Source organism: Carassius gibelio, chromosome B17, assembly GCF_023724105.1.
Source record: "Carassius gibelio isolate Cgi1373 ecotype wild population from Czech Republic chromosome B17, carGib1.2-hapl.c, whole genome shotgun sequence".
NCBI lineage: Eukaryota > Metazoa > Chordata > Actinopteri > Cypriniformes > Cyprinidae > Carassius > Carassius gibelio.
In genome coordinates, this window is record NC_068412.1 from 553,460 (window position 1) to 571,631 (window position 18,172).

General features: G+C 35.7%; 2 protein-coding genes and 2 long non-coding RNA genes across 5 annotated transcripts; 2 read left to right on the forward strand and 2 right to left on the reverse strand.

Moving 5' to 3' along the window:
* Window positions 1–253: 253 nt before the first annotated feature.
* Window positions 254–1,384, forward strand: LOC127975937 (serine/threonine-protein kinase pim-1). Its single transcript, XM_052579990.1, has 4 exons — window positions 254–376; window positions 888–982; window positions 1,068–1,130; window positions 1,223–1,384. Exons 1-4 carry the CDS (start codon window positions 295–297, stop codon window positions 1,382–1,384), a joined length of 402 nt encoding a protein of 133 aa, XP_052435950.1. The 5' UTR covers window positions 254–294.
* An 8,699-nt stretch (window positions 1,385–10,083) lies between these two features.
* On the reverse strand, window positions 10,084–13,018 carry LOC127975866 (uncharacterized). Its single transcript, XR_008157633.1, has 3 exons — window positions 12,866–13,018; window positions 10,916–11,034; window positions 10,084–10,726 (listed from the first exon to the last, which is right to left on the reverse strand). It is a non-coding gene; the product is annotated as an uncharacterized LOC127975866 (long non-coding RNA).
* Window positions 13,019–15,015: 1,997 nt separating this feature from the next.
* On the forward strand, window positions 15,016–15,941 carry LOC127975862 (histone H2A, sperm-like). Of its 2 annotated transcripts, none has more exons than XM_052579884.1 (2): window positions 15,016–15,159; window positions 15,413–15,941. In XM_052579884.1, exon 2 carries the CDS (start codon window positions 15,456–15,458, stop codon window positions 15,912–15,914), a length of 459 nt encoding a protein of 152 aa, XP_052435844.1. In that variant the 5' UTR covers window positions 15,016–15,159; window positions 15,413–15,455; the 3' UTR covers window positions 15,915–15,941. The 2 variants fall into 2 exon arrangements, with proteins under 2 accessions (XP_052435844.1, XP_052435845.1); XM_052579885.1 differs by lacking the exon at window positions 15,016–15,159 and adding an exon at window positions 15,162–15,339.
* Window positions 15,942–17,147: 1,206 nt separating this feature from the next.
* On the reverse strand, window positions 17,148–17,802 carry LOC127975864 (uncharacterized). The gene is made up of 3 exons (XR_008157631.1): window positions 17,533–17,802; window positions 17,339–17,427; window positions 17,148–17,268 (listed from the first exon to the last, which is right to left on the reverse strand). It is a non-coding gene; the product is annotated as an uncharacterized LOC127975864 (long non-coding RNA).
* Between the last annotated feature and the right edge of the window lie 370 nt (window positions 17,803–18,172).

The window sequence follows — 18,172 nt, forward strand, 5'->3', positions numbered from 1 at the left end:
CAGCCGTGAATCATCAGCTTGAATGATGAGCGTGCGACCTGGATATATAAAAAGGGCGCCTTGAAACCATGACAATATCCTTTTTCGTCTTCAGGGACTGTTTTGTCTGATTTAAACGTCTGCTTACAGCGAAAATGAAACGCACATCTAAGGCAAGTCCTAAAAGTTTTGTGAAATGTGCTGACCCGTGCCCAAGATATTTGTCGCCGGGTGACACTCACGAGATGTGTGTGTACTGTTTGGATGAAGAGCACTAGCTAAGAGAAGATTCGTGGAAATGGAGATTTGTACTGAATGTCTCTTTCAGATTCAGCTGATCCTCAGCCGGGCCCGTCCCGCATCAGACCAGCAATCTGTGTCACGGATCCAGCTGAAGGTGGGTCTAGTGTCATATACAATTGCACTTTTTACCATTTTCCAAAATTCATATAAAGTGTTCCTTCATAGGTTAGCTCATTCTTTTAATGTATATGTATTCAGAGGGACCCAGACTATCACTGTATTCATTTTCAAGTCATTTTACTGTATAGTTTTGGGGAAAACTAAAAGCAAAATCACCCAATTGCAGTTTATCCCATTTTCCAAAATTCATAAAAAGTGTTCCTTTATAGGTTAGCTCATTCTTTTAATGTATATGTATTTAGAATGACCCGGTATATGTATTTAGAGTGTCCAGAAGCGGCCAATTTTTTGCAGGGCTGTTTTACCCAGGGTTGTTCTGGGTAGGGTTAGTGCCTGTCCGAGACTGGTCAGTACATGGACAATAAGGAGAGGGTTGAAATGGTTAGGTTTAGGTGCTGGTAGGGGTTGTTTGTCACATGGTGAAGATGTCTGACTCTGACTCTGAATCTCATATATTAACTCGCTCTTTTGGGACATTTCCACAGTTCCCTTGTCTGAATTTTATGAGGTGGAAGAAGTTATTGGACGAGGATATTTCGGCACTGTGCACAAAGGGATCCGTAAGTCTGACGACCAGCAGGTAAATCACTCGTACCTTCACCAACTGTCCCGTAGAGATCAGTGACGTCATCTACTGCTCTTAAAAATAACTTCTTCTTCTGCAGGTCGCCATCAAGTTCATAAAGAAGCTTTCGACAGGCCGTTTTGCAGACAGGTTCATCGCAGTGGTAAGTTGGCATAGAACATTGAAACACAAATAATAATTCTTAATAAATATGAGTGAAAGTCAGCTGATGGTTTGTTGACCTCTTTTCACCAGCCTGGGGTTTCTGAGCCTCTGTTTGCAGAAGTGGCGTTAAACCTCTGGCTGAAACGGCCTCCGTTGAGCCCCTTCATCGTGCACATGCTGGACTGGTTTGAGGAGGAAGATCGGTACATCCTCATCCTGGAGTATTCAGAGCCCAGCAGAGGCATGGACTGAACGTTCAGCCAAACTAGTCTTACCCCATGGCTGTTTTTAGGCAGAACGAAACCAACGTGTGTGTGGGAGATTTGTGAGTGTCGCTTGTTTTTGTTATTCAGTTGCATTACCAGAATATCCTTCTTCCCTTCTGTAGACTTTAAAGCGACGTCCCATCTCCCAGTCACAACACCTGCCTAACAACATGCCACAGATCTCTGAGTCATTACCGCAACGAGACCAAGCAGGAATGTGAACACAAACAGAGCTCTTTGCCAGACGCAGTCTTAAGTCGCTGGGGTACATTTTTAACCCAGCAATGGCCAAAGAAAAACATTGTATGGGTCAAAATTATACATAATTGTTTTATGCTAAAAATCATTAGGATATTAAGTAAAGATCAAGTTCCATTAAGATATTTGTATAAATTTCCTACATATATATCAAAACTTCATTTTTGATTAGTAATATGCATTGCTAAGAATTCATTTGGACAACTTTAAAGGGGATTTTCTCAGTATTTTGATATTTATGCAGCCTCAGATTCCAGATTTTTAAACAGTTGTATCTCAAATTGTCAGATCCTAATGAAACATACATCAATGGAAAGCTTATTTATTCAGCTTTCAGATGATGTATAAATCTCTATTTTGAAAAGTTTACACTTAATTGACACAGTTTTGTGGTCCGGGATTATGGAGTTAGAAATGTGTCTTTATTACATGCGAGAAAATAAAAGATCTGAGAGAAAAAAAAAAGTTTGAGAGAAAAAGTTATCACACTGATAGCAAAAAAACATTTCATGAGAGAAAAAAGAATATTTGAGAGAAAAAATTTTCATGCCAATAGCAAAAAATAATAATATTTGAGACTAAAAAAAGTTTTGAGAGAAAGTATTTTCTCATAGAACATAAAAAATATACATTTGAAATTTTAAAAATTATTTCTGAGAAAAAAAATCTCTCTCAAAATACTTTGAAAAAAACTCTCAAATATATATTTTTTGCTATCAGTGTGAAAATATTTTCTCAAAAAAAAAAAAAGTGTTTCTCTCGAAACGCTTTTCTTTGCTCTTGATGCAATTTCTTGCTCTCGTGTCAGGATTTTGCTTTCACTGTGAGAATTGTGTCATGGGCGGGGCCACGTTCCTATTGGCCAGTCGGGTGAGCATCGTCTTGTCTTGGGAGTGGAACTGATTCATAACACCATTGTTCGGTTCACCTGCATAGAGGCCGCCTCTGCCTTATGGATAGTTAAGTTGAGCACGGACATATGACACTCCAATGTTTGGGTAAGATGATGACACACAGCTGGCTGAGCAAGTTCAGTATCACTGAAGATTAAAAAAAAATAGCACTAATTTTCATGAATGAATGTGTATTATATTATGTGCTTGCTAATTGCTAGTAAAGCTAACCATCCATCATGCTAGGTAAACTTGCAAACTCACCTGGTTCATACTATGTTTAAATCAAATGCCAAATTAATGTTTTGATTTAGATAGTTTCACGCCTTATTTAGTGAGTAGTGAGCAGTGATTGATATACCGTTTGAAAGTGTCCCACCTAGTTTTGTTTAAAATAGTCTTTGTATGGTTGTTGCACATGTTTAGCTACACTGCATGTATAGCTCGCAAACTCAGCTACACAGGGCTTATTCTAAATATTTTTTACCATCTAGCTGAGGTCTAGAGCTGACAAGGTAAATTGCAGGTCTAGGACTAACTCTTACATTAGCAACCCACAAATATGTTTGTGCCTGTACTGTCATGGTAATTATTTTTTCTTTTAAATCTTTCAAACGGTATGTCAATCACTGTCTAACGTTAGCTAGTTGTAGGGTTGCCACCTTCCATGCATACTAACGTTAGTTGAAAGTTGTGCGGGAGGTTGTAAGAACAAGCAGTTACTCTTCAGGTGCTTTGAGGCTAGCAAGTGCAAAGGTAGAAACTAGCTCACTACTCACTAAATAAGGCGTGAAACTATCTAAATCAAAACATTAATTTGGCATTTGATTTAAACATAGTATAAACCAGGTGAGTTTGCAAGTTTACCTAGCATGATGGCTGGTTAGCTTTACTAGCGATTAGCAAGCAAATAATATAATACACGTTCATTCATGAATATGAGTGCTATTTTTTAATGTTTAATCTTCAGTGATACTGAACTTGCTCAGCCAGCTGTGTGTCATCATCTTACCCAAACATTGGAGTGTCCGTGCTCACTGCTCAACTTAACTAGCCATAAGGCAGAGGCGGCATCTATGCAGGTGAACCGAACAATGGTGTAATGATTCAGTTCGACTCCCAAGACAAGACGATGCTCACCCGACTGGCCAATAGGAACGTGGCCCCGCCCATGACACAATTCTCACAGTGAAAGCAAAATCCTGACACGAGAGCAAGAAATTGCATCAAGAGCAAAGAAAAGCGTTTCGAGAGAAACACTTTTTTTTTTTTAGAGAAAATATTTTCACACTAATAGCAAAACATATATATTTGAGAGTTTTTTTCAAAGTATTTTGAGAGAGATTTTTTTTCTCAGAAATAATTTTAAAAATTTCAAATGTATATTTTTTTATGTTCTATGAGAAAATACTTTCTCTCAAAACTTTTTTTAGTCTCAAATATTATTATTTTTTGCTATTGGCATGAAAACTTTTTCTCTCAAATATTCTTTTTTCTCTCATGAAATGTTTTTTTTGCTATCAGTGTGATAACTTTTTCTCTCAAACTTTTTTTTCTCTATCAGATCTTTTATTTTCTCGCATGTAATAAAGAACCAAAACTCACTCCATACGGGATCACAAATGTCGTAGGTACACTTTTATAAAGTGTACTTACTGTAATACAATATCAAATTAAACATTTTAATGTACATTTTAAATATTTTTATACTCTAAAATGTAACAATTGAATTGTTATACACTTATTTTGATGTGTTAACTAACATACTAACACACATGCAGAGGTGGGTAGTAACGAGTTACATTTACTTGAGTACATTTTCTGTGAAACTAATACTTTTGGAGTATATTTTAAGATGGGTACTTTTACTCTTACTTAAGTACATTTTTAGTGGAAAAACTGTACTTTTACTTCGTTACTGTGGGCCACGCACCTCTCGTTACTTTATCTTAATGCAATACAAGTCATAAATGCTTCTGTTTATTCCAAACGTGCCCTCTACTTTTCTCTGGGCAATAAGCGATGCCCATTTGCGAATGATTCATTATTTTGAGTCAATTCTGTTCAAAAGCTTGATCAAACCAGTTGGCAAACCAGTGAATTGATTCGTGAATCAGTTTGAATGATTCGTTCAGTTTCCTGTTGCCTGCGCTGATCGTCTGAAGCTGTTCACTCAGAGTTGTAACAGAAAGTTTAAGAACATCAAGAGCGTTGAAGACGTGGCTTTGGATCTACAGTCAACTGAAAGCAAATCTGCAAAGGCTATTGTTTGCTAGCGATGAAGATCTTTATTAGATGAACACAGCATGTGCTGTCTACGGTTCAACAGGTATAACTTAGGCTACATTCGATTACAGTACATGATACCACTATGACATTAGTTTGTTGTACGTGTAACTTATACATTAAATACAATGTATAATTTTTACATTAAATAAGCTGTCATAGAGTATGAAATGACTACCCTCCAAACCCGCATTAGCTCTGTTCAAGGAGGAATGCCTTCACATAGACACAATTAATATTGATATTTCCACAATATTTTCAAAAGAAGATCTGTTAATGTGCATTTGGTTCGTCATGTTCAGATGTTCGGTGACTTAGCGGTCATGTGAGGAGTCTTCACTCTTCTCTGTGTCAGAGGTTATGTATACATATATAATACATAATTAATATACTTTAAAATATAATTTAATTCAGTGATGCAAATCAGAATTTTCATCAGCTGTTACTCCAGTTTTCAGAGCCATATGATCCTTCAGAGATCATTCTAATATATTGATTTATTACCAGCTATTACCAAGTTTTTCTGCTTCATATTTTTGGGAATATTTTGATTAATAGAAAGCTAAAAAGAACATCACTGATAGTAAATCAACATATTGGAATGATTCCTGAAGGATTATGTGACACTGAAGACTGGAATAAAGGCTGATGAAAAAATAAAAAAATACACACACACACACACACACACACACTCATTACATAAATTGTATCTATATATCTAAATAAAAATAGACTATAGATATTCAGTATATGATCCAAAGTAACTAACTACTTGAGTAGTTTTTTTATCCGATACTTTTTTACTCTTAATCAAAAGTAACTAGTCAGACTATTACTTTTATTTTTACTTGAGTAAATATTTCTATAAGTACTTTTACTTTTACTTGAGTACAGTTTTTGGGTACTCTACCCACCTCTGCACACATGTAAAGCCATTTTAACAAAAGTTTGTTGTTCAATATAACATTTAAAGCTAATAAAATTACATGTACTAAATAGCAAATACAAATCATATGAGTCTGAAAACATTACATTCAGTTAACGCTTAAATATATTAAAGTTTCCATAATAACTACGTTAAAAAAATACAAATCAAATTTAAAAAGTGTTACATGGTACTTCTTGTGTTTTTAAAATATGGCATTTTTAGTAGCTAAAATAACTATTTGACTATTACCTAAACAAATACAAATGTTAGAGGTCTTGCAGTGTACATTAGTCTATGTGTTTTCATGTTTTCATTCTCCTTAAACAACATGTAACAACCTTCGTTTCTTTACAGTATAATGTAACGCACGTCCTGATTCTGCCGAGTTCGACGCGTCCCTGGGTCAACAAGGGAGGTGCTTAAGGTAAATTTGAGCAACCAATCAGATTACTCACGTCACGTGACATGTGCCCAGCCTCAGCTTGCGCGCCACTATTTGAATTGTGTGCTTTGACGTCGCCTTCATTTTACAAAGGTAAGTGCATATTATTTAAAATGTGCCATTTCAAATGTGTCCATCCCTGCTCAGCATAATATATTATTTTTATTAATATATTATTCATAACTGACGCGAACATTCGCTGAACTGCGCATATATTAAGGTCCAAATCGCCAAACCCCGATCCTATCGGACAGGAAGGTGCCCACGATCGTTTTGCCCCGGTCCGGTGTGGCGTTTCCCCCGTGATCGCGTCGTCGGATCTTTTTGTACGATTATTTATATCACTTTTGTCATGTATTCGTTTAGCAGATGCTGATACTAATCCTTCTGTGAAAGAAAGGCTAAACACTTTTGCGGATGGATGGGGGGTTTGTCGTCCATAAACAACAAGGAAATATATTGTGTTGACCCGGCGACATCATTAACCCGTCCAATATACAGTACACACATTTATCAATGACTGTATTTAGATAATAATCATTATTATAATAATACAATATCCAATTTAAAACAATCATTAATCTCTCACTATATTGTAGTAATAATAGCTAATACAAATAATAATATCTTGTGTTGACCCAGGGACGTCATATTCTTGTGATGACCCAGGGACGTCATATTCTTGTGATGACCCAGGGACGTCATATTCTTGTGATGACCCAGGGACGTCATATTCTTGTATTCATATTCTTGTAATAATAATAACAATATCTTATATAAGGCCAAGAGTAATCTATCACTATGCTGCAATAATAATAATAATAATAATGAAATATCTTGTGTTGGCCCAGGGACGTCATATTCTTGTGATGACCCAGGGACGTCATTCTTAATAGCTCATCTAATATAAGACAAACAGTAATTAATCACTTTATTTTATTATTATTATTAATAATAATAATACAATATCTAATATAAGACCAAGAGTAATCTATCAATATACTGCAATAATAATAATAATAATAATAATAATAATGAAATATCTTGTGTTGACCCAGGGACGTCATTCTTTATAGCTCATCTAATATAAGACAAACAGTAATTAATCACGTCATTTTATTATTATTAATAATAATAATACAATAATATAAGACCAAGAGTAATCTATCACTATACTGCAATAATAATAATAATAATAATGAAATATCTTGTGTTGACCCAGGGACGTCATATTCTTGTGTTGACCCAGGGACGTCATATTCTTGTGATGACCCAGGGACGTCATATTCTTGTGATGACCCAGGGACGTCATATTCTTGTGATGACCCAGGGACGTCATATTCTTGTGATGACCCAGGGACGTCATATTCTTGTGTTGACCCAGGGACGTCATATTCTTGTGTTGACCCAGGGACGTCATATTCTTGTGTTGACCCAGGGACGTCATATTCTTGTGTTGACCCAGGGACGTCATATTCTTGTATTCATATTCTTGTAATAATAATAACAATATCTTATATAAGGCCAAGAGTAATCTATCACTATGCTGCAATAATAATAATAATAATAATAATAATGAAATATCTTGTGATGACCCAGGGACGTCATATTCTTGTGATGACCCAGGGACGTCATTCTTTATAGCTCATCTAATATGAGACAAACAGTAATTAATCACTTCATTTTATTATTGTTATTATTAATAATAATACAATATCTAATATAAGACCAAGATTAATCTATCAATATACTGCAATAATAATAATAATAATAATAATAATAATAATAATAATGAAATATCTTGTGTTGACCCAGGGACGTCATTCTTTATAGCTCATCTAATATAAGACAAACAGTAATTAATCACTTCATTTTAATAATAATACAATATCTAATATAAGACCAAGATTAATCTATCACTATACTGCATAATAATAATAATAATAATAATAATAATAATGATGAAATATCTTGTGTTGACCCAGGGACTTCATTCTTTATAGCTCATCTAATATAAGACAAACAGTAATTAATCACGTCATTTTATTATTATTAATAATAATAATACAATAATATAAGACCAAGAGTAATCTATCACTATACTGCAATAATAATAATAATAATAATGAAATATCTTGTGTTGACCCAGGGACGTCATATTCTTGTGATGACCCAGGGACGTCATATTCTTGTGATGACCCAGGGACGTCATATTCTTGTGTTGACCCAGGGACGTCATATTCTTGTGTTGACCCAGGGACGTCATATTCTTGTGATGACCCAGGGACGTCATATTCTTGTGTTGACCCAGGGACGTCATATTCTTGTGATGACCCAGGGACGTCATATTCTTGTGTTGACCCAGGGACGTCATATTCTTGTGATGACCCAGGGACGTCATATTCTTGTGTTGACCCAGGGACGTCATATTCTTGTGATGACCCAGGGACGTCATATTCTTGTGATGACCCAGGGACGTCATATTCTTGTGATGACCCAGGGACGTCATATTCTTGTGTTGACCCAGGGACGTCATATTCTTGTATTCATATTCTTGTAATAATAATAACAATATCTTATATAAGGCCAAGAGTAATCTATCACTATGCTGCAATAATAATAATAATAATAATGAAATATCTTGTGATGACCCAGGGACGTCATATTCTTGTGATGACCCAGGGACGTCATTCTTTATAGCTCATCTAATATGAGACAAACAGTAATTAATCACTTCATTTTATTATTGTTATTATTAATAATAATACAATATCTAATATAAGACCAAGATTAATCTATCAATATACTGCAATAATAATAATAATAATAATAATGAAATATCTTGTGTTGACCCAGGGACGTCATTCTTTATAGCTCATCTAATATAAGACAAACAGTAATTAATCACTTCATTTTAATAATAATACAATATCTAATATAAGACCAAGATTAATCTATCACTATACTGCATAATAATAATAATAATAATAATGATGAAATATCTTGTGTTGACCCAGGGACTTCATTCTTTATAGCTCATCTAATATAAGACAAACAGTAATTAATCACGTCATTTTATTGTTATTATTAAAAATAATAATAATACAATATCTAATATAAGACCAAGATTAATCTATCACTATACTGCATAATAATAATAATAATAATAATGAAATATCTTGTGTTGACCCAGGGACTTCATTCTTTATAGCTCATTTAATATAAGACAAACAGTAATTAATCACGTCATTTTATTATTATTATTAATAATAATACAATAATATAAGACCAAGAGTAATCTATCACTATACTGCAATAATAATAATAATAATAATGAAATATCTTGTGTTGACACAGGGACTTCATTCTTTATAGCTCATCTAATATAAGACAAACAGTAATTAATCACGTCATTTTATTATTATTAATAATAATAATACAATAATATAAGACCAAGAGTAATCTATCACTATACTGCAATAATAATAATAATAATAATGAAATATCTTGTGTTGACCCAGGGACGTCATTCTTTATAGCTCATCTAATATAAGACAAACAGTAATTAATCACTTTATTGTATTATTATTAATAATAATACAATACCTAATATATGACCAAGAGTAATCTATCACTATACTGCAATAATAATAATAATAATAATAATAATAATAATAATGAAATATCTTGTGTTGACCCAGGGACTTCATTATTTGTAGCTCTATCTATAGATTTTTTTGTATTTATTTTTTTTTTACTTGATTCTTGCTTACAAATCTGTCCATTTGTGTTTGCAGGAATACACTCTGTACTCACCAGTGCTTGCTGAGGGAAAAAACTGGGAGAGGATTCACCTTTTAGTCTGCTGACCCATAGATTTGGACCACAAGTTGTAGATGTTGTCATCTCATTTTTAATCAGTCAGTTTAAGTAGAGGTACACTGATCCAGTGAACACAATAACAAATGAATTGTAATTGTTTCAAACATTGTCATCTCAATTAAGTAATGTTACAGTTTATTGATTTAAATATACAATATATCACTGTTAGAGAACGCATTCAGACAGCAGAGTAATGCTAAATGTTCATGGTTTACTTAGCTTAATTTACAATTAAAGATTACATAATTTTTCATTGTTTTAAAACAATACATAGTAAAATAAACAAAACCAAAAAAAACAAGTCTCTTGCACTTAATTTCTCATATGCACACTTACATGTACCTCTTTTCTGTCAAAGCACAGAATGGAGTAAAGCTTATTTTGCTTAATTACACTAGCACGTCCGTTTATTTGATAATTCAAATCAGGAAACTTCTGAGAATCGTGTTCACTTGATCAGTAAGTACAAGTACAAGGTGTTTACAGCGATGTCCTCTGACTCCTATTGGGCAGCTACAGAAACAGTCTTCAAAGAAGCATTTTTCATTCTTCAAACTGTCTGCCTGTAAATCATGAATGACCTGGAAGTATCCATCTGTCTTCTTGATGAGAATGCTGATAAGATCCAGTCTAAGGTTCCTAATGCCAAACAAAAACTGATATTTAGGCGATGGAAAAATCTGATTAGACAAGCAAAGAAAAACAATACATGTTTTAATATGATTGTGTTTGATTTATTATATAACTATATTCCAAATGCTTGTGATTCTATTACATTATTTGCATGAACTCATAATGAAGTTGCATAAGTTTAATTGCAAATATCACCTTTCAACAAGATTGTTTGTATCGGAGTTGGCATGGTTGTAGCACTGTCCGACCACGCGTGTCCTATTACCAGCCAGTGATCCTTGAAATATAAGCAAAGAACTGAGAAATCTTCAAACCTGTTGAGGAATTATTTGAAAGTTGATATAAAATCTTAAAGCTATAATGAAAAAAGAAAAATAGATTTAATGTTAAATTTAACAAATTTAATATTTACTTTAAAAAAGTTATATAAATAGTAACAGTACAGGTAACACTTTAGTATAGGGAACACATATTCAGTATTAATAATGACTTTTTACTCAATAAACTTCCTAAGTAGTTTATTATTGCAGTATAGTGATAGATTACTCTTGGTCTTATATTAGATATTGTATTATTATTGTTATTATTATTAATAATAATAATAATAAAATAAAGTGATTAATTAATTTGTCATATTAGATGAGCTATAAAGAATGACGTCCCTGGGTCAACACAAGATATTTCATTATTATTATTATTATTATTGCAGTATATTGATAGATTACTCTTGGTCTTATATTAGATATTGTTTTATTATTATTAATAATAATAATAATAAAATAAAGTGATTAATTACTGTTTGTCTTATATTAGATGAGCTATAAAGAATGAAGTCCCTAGGTCAACACAAGATATTTCATTATTATTATTATTATTATTATTATTATTATTGCAGTATATTGATAGATTACTCTTGGTCTTATATTAGATATTGTATTATTATTATTAATAATAATAATAAAATAAAGTGATTAATTACTGTTTGTCTTATATTAGATGAGCTATTAAGAATGAAGTCCCTGGGCCAACACAAGATATTTCATTATTATTATTATTATTATTGCAGTATATTGATAGATTACTCTTGGTCTTATATTAGATATTGTATTATTATTATTAATAATAATAATAAAATAAAGTGATTAATTACTGTTTGTCTCATATTAGATGAGCTATAAAGAATGACGTCCCTGGGTCATCACAAGAATATGACATCCCTGGGTCATCACAAGAATATGACGTCCCTGGGTCATCACAAGATATTTCATTATTATTATTATTATTATTATTATTATTATTGCAGCATAGTGATAGATTACTCTTGGCCTTATATAAGATATTGTTATTATTATTACAAGAATATGAATACAAGAATATGACGTCCCTGGGTCAACACAAGAATATGACGTCCCTGGGTCATCACAAGAATATGACGTCCCTGGGTCATCACAAGAATATGACGTCCCTGGGTCATCACAAGAATATGACGTCCCTGGGTCATCACAAGAATATGACGTCCCTGGGTCATCACAAGAATATGACGTCCCTGGGTCATCACAAGAATATGACGTCCCTGGGTCATCACAAGAATATGACGTCCCTGGGTCAACACAAGATATTATTATTTGTATTATCATTACTACAATATAGTGAGAGATTAATGATTGTTTTAAATTGGATATTGTATTATTATAATAATGATTATTATCTAAATACAGTCATTGATAAATGTGTGTACTGTATATTGGACGGGTTAATGATGTCGCCGGGTCAACACAATATATTTCCTTGTTGTTTATGGACGACAAACCCCCCATCCATCCGCAAAAGTGTTTAGCCTTTCTTTCACAGAAGGATTAGTATCAGCATCTGCTAAACGAATACATGACAAAAGTGATATAAATAATCGTACAAAAAGATCCGACGACGCGATCACGGGGGAAACGCCACACCGGACCGGGGCAAAACGATCGTGGGCACCTTCCTGTCCGATAGGATCGGGGTTTGGCGATTTGGACCTTAATATATGCGCAGTTCAGCGAATGTTCGCGTCAGTTATGAATAATATATTAATAAAAATAATATATTATGCTGAGCAGGGATGGACACATTTGAAATGGCACATTTTAAATAATATGCACTTACCTTTGTAAAATGAAGGCGACGTCAAAGCACACAATTCAAATAGTGGCGCGCAAGCTGAGGCTGGGCACATGTCACGTGACGTGAGTAATCTGATTGGTTGCTCAAATTTACGTTAAGCACCTCCCTTGTTGACCCAGGGACGCGTCGAACTCGGCAGAATCAGGACGTGCATAATGTAACCAAGACCACGTGAGATGCGTAAAATAATACTAACTAGTAATAAATTATTAAAAGCCCTACAAATTGTCGAATAGTGATAAAATCAAGTCCTGTCCCTAATTAGTTTACTATTCTTTTACACTCTAAAATATGCTACAATATGAAGTTAACTGAGTAAATAAATAATTAAATACATTAGCACAATAATATTGTTTATAGCGATCTCACAGGCTGACGATAGGACTATATGACAATTGAGCATATCGCCCAACACTGGTGCACTTCGGTGTTGGCTGAGAAAATGGCATAACTTTGGGCCTGGACATCGTACAAGAGCACCTCCTAAGCAAACTAAAATATCTTCTGTCATACTGCACCAACAATGTGTAGTATGAACACCAAAGAGATAAAAAATAAAAAAACTTTTATATACTCTTAAAAATAAAAGGTTCTTTATTGCCATCAGTGGTTCCATTAAGAACCTTTAACATCCACTGAATCTTTCAGTTGCACAAAAGGTTCCAGTGTTCTTTCACTAAGAAAAAATGGGTTCTCTTAAGAACTGAATGGTTTTTTAAGGAACCCCAAATTTTTAATCTATGGCATCACTGCTGAAAAAACCTTTGTAAGACAAGATGCTAAAGTGCACTGGTCAATTTAACAAGACCACAACTTAACTACATTAAAATAGGGGAACAAATTAATATGTGGCCATGACTTGATTAAAACGAGAGAACAACTTAGTATAATATGGCTATGAAATAATCAAGTCATCTGGGTAAAACTCTTAATTCTATATAATGTGCATGGCTACATATAAAGGCTGTATAATATCTGATGCAGATACACTGACTGACACATTAGTGTATATTTCTGATGGACTGGGTTTGGAAAGCACACAGTGTTGAGCGCGTCACATGCAGCTGCTTCCAGTTGGTCCTGTCACGGCCATCTGCCTCCCACAGGTAGAACAGCTTTTAAAAAGCAAGAGCTTATATCATTGCTGTGCCACTTTCAGTATCGAGTCCTATTCACAGGCCCTCACAGCGGAGCTTCCAGACAGCGCGAGGCTGCAAGAAGCTAAATATAGCTTCAGCAACATTACCAGAAATAGTGTCTAGAAAAGCGCTTCAGTTCTCCAGCGGAGAACACGAGGCTTGAAGAATCATGATCTGAGAGTTTGGGTTTCAAGCTACTATTCAATACCAAACTCGAAAAGTTTATGAAAAACGTTTATAATCACCTTTTCATAACCTGTTTTTCCTATCCTCCTGCCTCCATTTCAAATCATTTGTCATGTCTTGTAGTCGAAAGCAGCTGATTTGAGTCTGGTTCCAGACTGAGGCCACATGTTCCTAAATGATATATGGAAAAATGGTCTTGGACTCGGTCTCTATATTTCTATGGACTCGGGAGCATGTTCGACCGTGGTCTCGGTATTGATTCAAACTCATCTCGACTACAACTCTGTCACGACATTCAAATTTCAAACTTCAAAACATTTCTTGTGAAATCAAATGCACTCTTTGTAACAACATTGTACCTTTGTAACCATTGTACCGTAGTTGGAGTTAGAGACTTCAAATTTACTATAGTTAATGTTGTCCTCTATCAGTGTGCCAAGTTATACAAGTTTCCCGCAATCGGTTCTATGGGCTGCCACAGACTTGCGGCGGAAGAAGAAGAAGAAGAAGAAGAAGAAGAAGAAGAAGAAGAAGCAGAATAATAACGCCACCGATTACAATAGGTGCCTACGCACCCTCGGTGCTTGGCCCCTAATAAACATTTAAATATCACCTAATAATATAAGTTTATAAGCAAATAGCTGCCATTTAAATACACTTTATTTCTTAAATACAGTAGGATCATTTTGGCTTCAGTACAGCTTTGATAAAATTTAATCCACTTCAAACTATGACTAGTAATTATTAAATTCTTAACATTTAAAAATAAATAAATAAAAAATCTGAGACTCACTCTAATTGATTAATTACGAAATAATCAACTCCAAGCCCTGATTGGCTCCAGCTCATGTGCACAGGTGAAGCTCAGTTAAACTCAGTATAAAACACAAGAGTCTTCGATGAGAATCAAACAACTGCTGCTGTTCTTTGTTTGACGGGTGTTGTAATCAGGTAAGTTTAATTTGCCTATTTAAATTAGACTTTACATTTGTAGTTAGTTCTTTAACTTTTTATGGTAGTTACTGTTTGGAATGGCTCAAAACTGTAAAATAAGTCATTGGGCCTATTTGTCCCGAAGTAGTTAACTTGAATTGCACTTTAATATATCTAAGTCAGTTTTGGACTCTTCAGGTACTTGATCTGACCGTTTCTGTCAGCTGTGCAGATGCATTAATCCATGTGGTGTTCTAACTTCCATGTTTAGATCCCTTGATCTTCAAAGACTTTTCCCCATAGCCGTGTGCATCATGCCCGTACGCGGTAAGAAGCTGGTCGCTGCGCCGAAGAGCAAGTCCTCCGTGTCGCGTTCGATGCGCGCAGGGCTGCAGTTCCCCGTGGGTCGCGTCGCGCGTCTCCTGCGGAAGGGGAACTACGCGCCGCGCATCGGATCCGGGGCATCGGTGTACCTGACCGCGGTCATCGAGTATCTGTGCGCGGAGGTGCTGGAGTTGGCGGGCGACGCGTGCCGCAACAACAAGAAACCGCGCATCACGCCGCGTCACATCCAGCTCGCGGTGCGCAAGGACGAGGAGCTGAATGCGCTGCAGGGCGGCGTCACGATCTCGGAGGGCGGCGTGCTCCCCAACATCCAGGTGCAGCTCCTGCCCAAGAAGACCAAAGCCCCACGGGACCCGCCAATCCTGGGACTGGACGTCTTTGGGGCTTCTGAAGCGGACTCTGCTCGAGCACTTGACTGGTGCTTTTAACTTTAATAAATCTGTTTTTTCTCTAAAGTCTGTCTGGTTTTGGTCTTGAGCTGTATCTGAAGTTCCACCCTGCTGGAGAATACACCATAGATGCATCACAGAACTTTAATGGGATCTATTCTACTGGTTTAATGGAAACCGTAAAGGTACCTGTGGATATCTACAGATTATTGTTCACCCTCGGTTGGTGGCTTAAGGAGAAATCCTAATGAATGTCCCAGAGCACTATAAAAACAACCCACACCTTTATATATGGTTAACAAGTTGGTTGGCAACTGTAGTTGAAGGCTTTTCAAGCTGGTCACAGGTTTCTGAAGTCCCACATAAAACCTCAACTGGCCTCCTCTTGGTCTCGTCTGTGGTTTTTAGGTCCTTTATGCTTGTAGCCTTCAAAGATTAACTCAGAGCAGACTCCCCATGATCAAACGTAAGGTTCTTAGAAACCCTTGAACCATTATCTCAATGTTCAACACTAAAGCTCTGTGACCTGTATTTCTGCAATAAATGTAGTGTTTACCAAAATGCACTTCAAAGTGTTTGTATTTTGAGTATAGGCTAAAAGCACTCTGAGACTCTAGCTCATGATTCATAATCTAATGTTTAATAGCTACTCATTTTTTTTTTTTTAATAACTAAATCTCATTCCTAGCTCAGCTTTCAGGATTTTTTTTTTTTTTCACCGTTAATAAAGATTGGCAGTGATCCTCAAATCTGACTCCAGAAATCCTCTTTCCTGCAGAGTTTTATCTCTAACTCTAATCAGTGTCTTCAGGAGCATTAGAAAACCACCGGTGTGTGTGATCAGGACTGGAGCTAAACTCTGCAGGAAAGTGGATCTCCTGAGACCGATTTGAGGATCACATAAGAACCATTTTGCTTCCCACATAACCTTCGACTCTTCAGGTCTCAAAAGCACCAATGTTTCTTAGTGTGAAAAACATTGTGATCATAAGAACCGTTTCCTTCTATAAAGAACTTTCACTCTAATGTTAAAGCTTCTTCATGAACCATAAAATATTATTCAAGAGTGACACTTCAGCACTTAAAAACTCTCACTCATAAAATATCTCTTGTCTTTCTGCATTCATATCTTCAGTCTTTCTCAACCAGTGGGGCTCAAAATGACTGACAATTAAAAACTTCACATACAGATATTTCCTATTCTGATTAAAATAAAAATGAACAAAAACCTTGAAAGGCCATTTGTATAAAGAGCTTGAAATATTTTATTTATCAGGCAAAATTGAATATACAAATTCCCGAACACTTAACTCTGGACAGTCATTACAGTATGAAGCGTCGTGGTGGTTTCTCTCACGTGTTCCAGGTCAGTTCAGATCCAGCTTTAACACACCTGAGAAACCAAGCAGACAGGTGATGAGAGATCAGCTCCACGCTCACGCTCAGAGTCTGACGCGTCTCACCTGCTGGTGAAGAAGGCGATGATCGGGAACTGTGGGTCGTGTGTGTCCGTGAAGACGTTCTGCAGGAAGAGGTTCGGCTCACAGCTGTGCTGCAGGTCCAACAATCAATCAATCAATATTCAATCAATCATTCGTCTGTCAGTGCAAGTCTTCAGCAGATGCCGTGTTTTCTGGGTAACGTCTGCTACACTTACGTTGAAGAATCGCGCCACGTTTCCCTCTTTGGAGGCGTCCAAGTAATACATCTGCTCAGATGTGTGTTTGTGCTGCGACTCGTGTCCGTTTGCTTCGGTCAGTCTGGGTCTCTTACTCACGATCTCCTCACACGCCTCGCTCCCTACAAACACACACAGAATAACACACACACACACACACACACACTGATGTGTGTGTCCTGATCTGGAGATGTTTCTGTGCTCGTACCATTCTGACTGCGGCCCAGCGACGACACGCCGAGCTGCTGCTGATCCTGAAACAGAGGCTTTAGCCACATCACACTCCAGGACTGCTGCTGGTTTTGTCAGCTATTTGCATCTTATTTTCTATTTTTAGATGAACAATTACACCTAGATGAACAATTACAGTTGTTTTTATGACTGTAAGTTATTCTCTTTAAATGCTACTGACGTTAGAAAAGTGTATAACAATATCACATGTAACTTTAGAGACGGTCCCTAAATTTCTTTAGTTTTCTTTTTCTCTGTGCCGGATTGCTGATGTCCTTTACCCGGGCATAGATGTCCATCCATCAATTACGAACATTCAGCTGCAAACATGAGATTCATGAATTAAATATTCATGAATCTCTAGGAGGAGTTCGTTAAAATACAACGC

What these genes read in the sequence shown, in the direction of transcription:
- LOC127975862 (XM_052579884.1), top strand. Translation starts at nt 15,456, where the DNA reads ATGCCCGTACGCGGTAAGAAGCTGGTCGCTGCGCCGAAGAGCAAGTCC.
- LOC127975937 (XM_052579990.1), top strand. Translation starts at nt 295, where the DNA reads ATGTCTCTTTCAGATTCAGCTGATCCTCAGCCGGGCCCGTCCCGCATC. An exon ending in GTAAGTCTGACGACCAGCAG is followed by an intron (nt 983 to 1,067) that starts GTAAATCACTCG and finishes CTTCTTCTGCAG; the next exon opens with GTCGCCATCAAGTTCATAAA. An exon ending in CAGACAGGTTCATCGCAGTG is followed by an intron (nt 1,131 to 1,222) that starts GTAAGTTGGCAT and finishes TCTTTTCACCAG; the next exon opens with CCTGGGGTTTCTGAGCCTCT.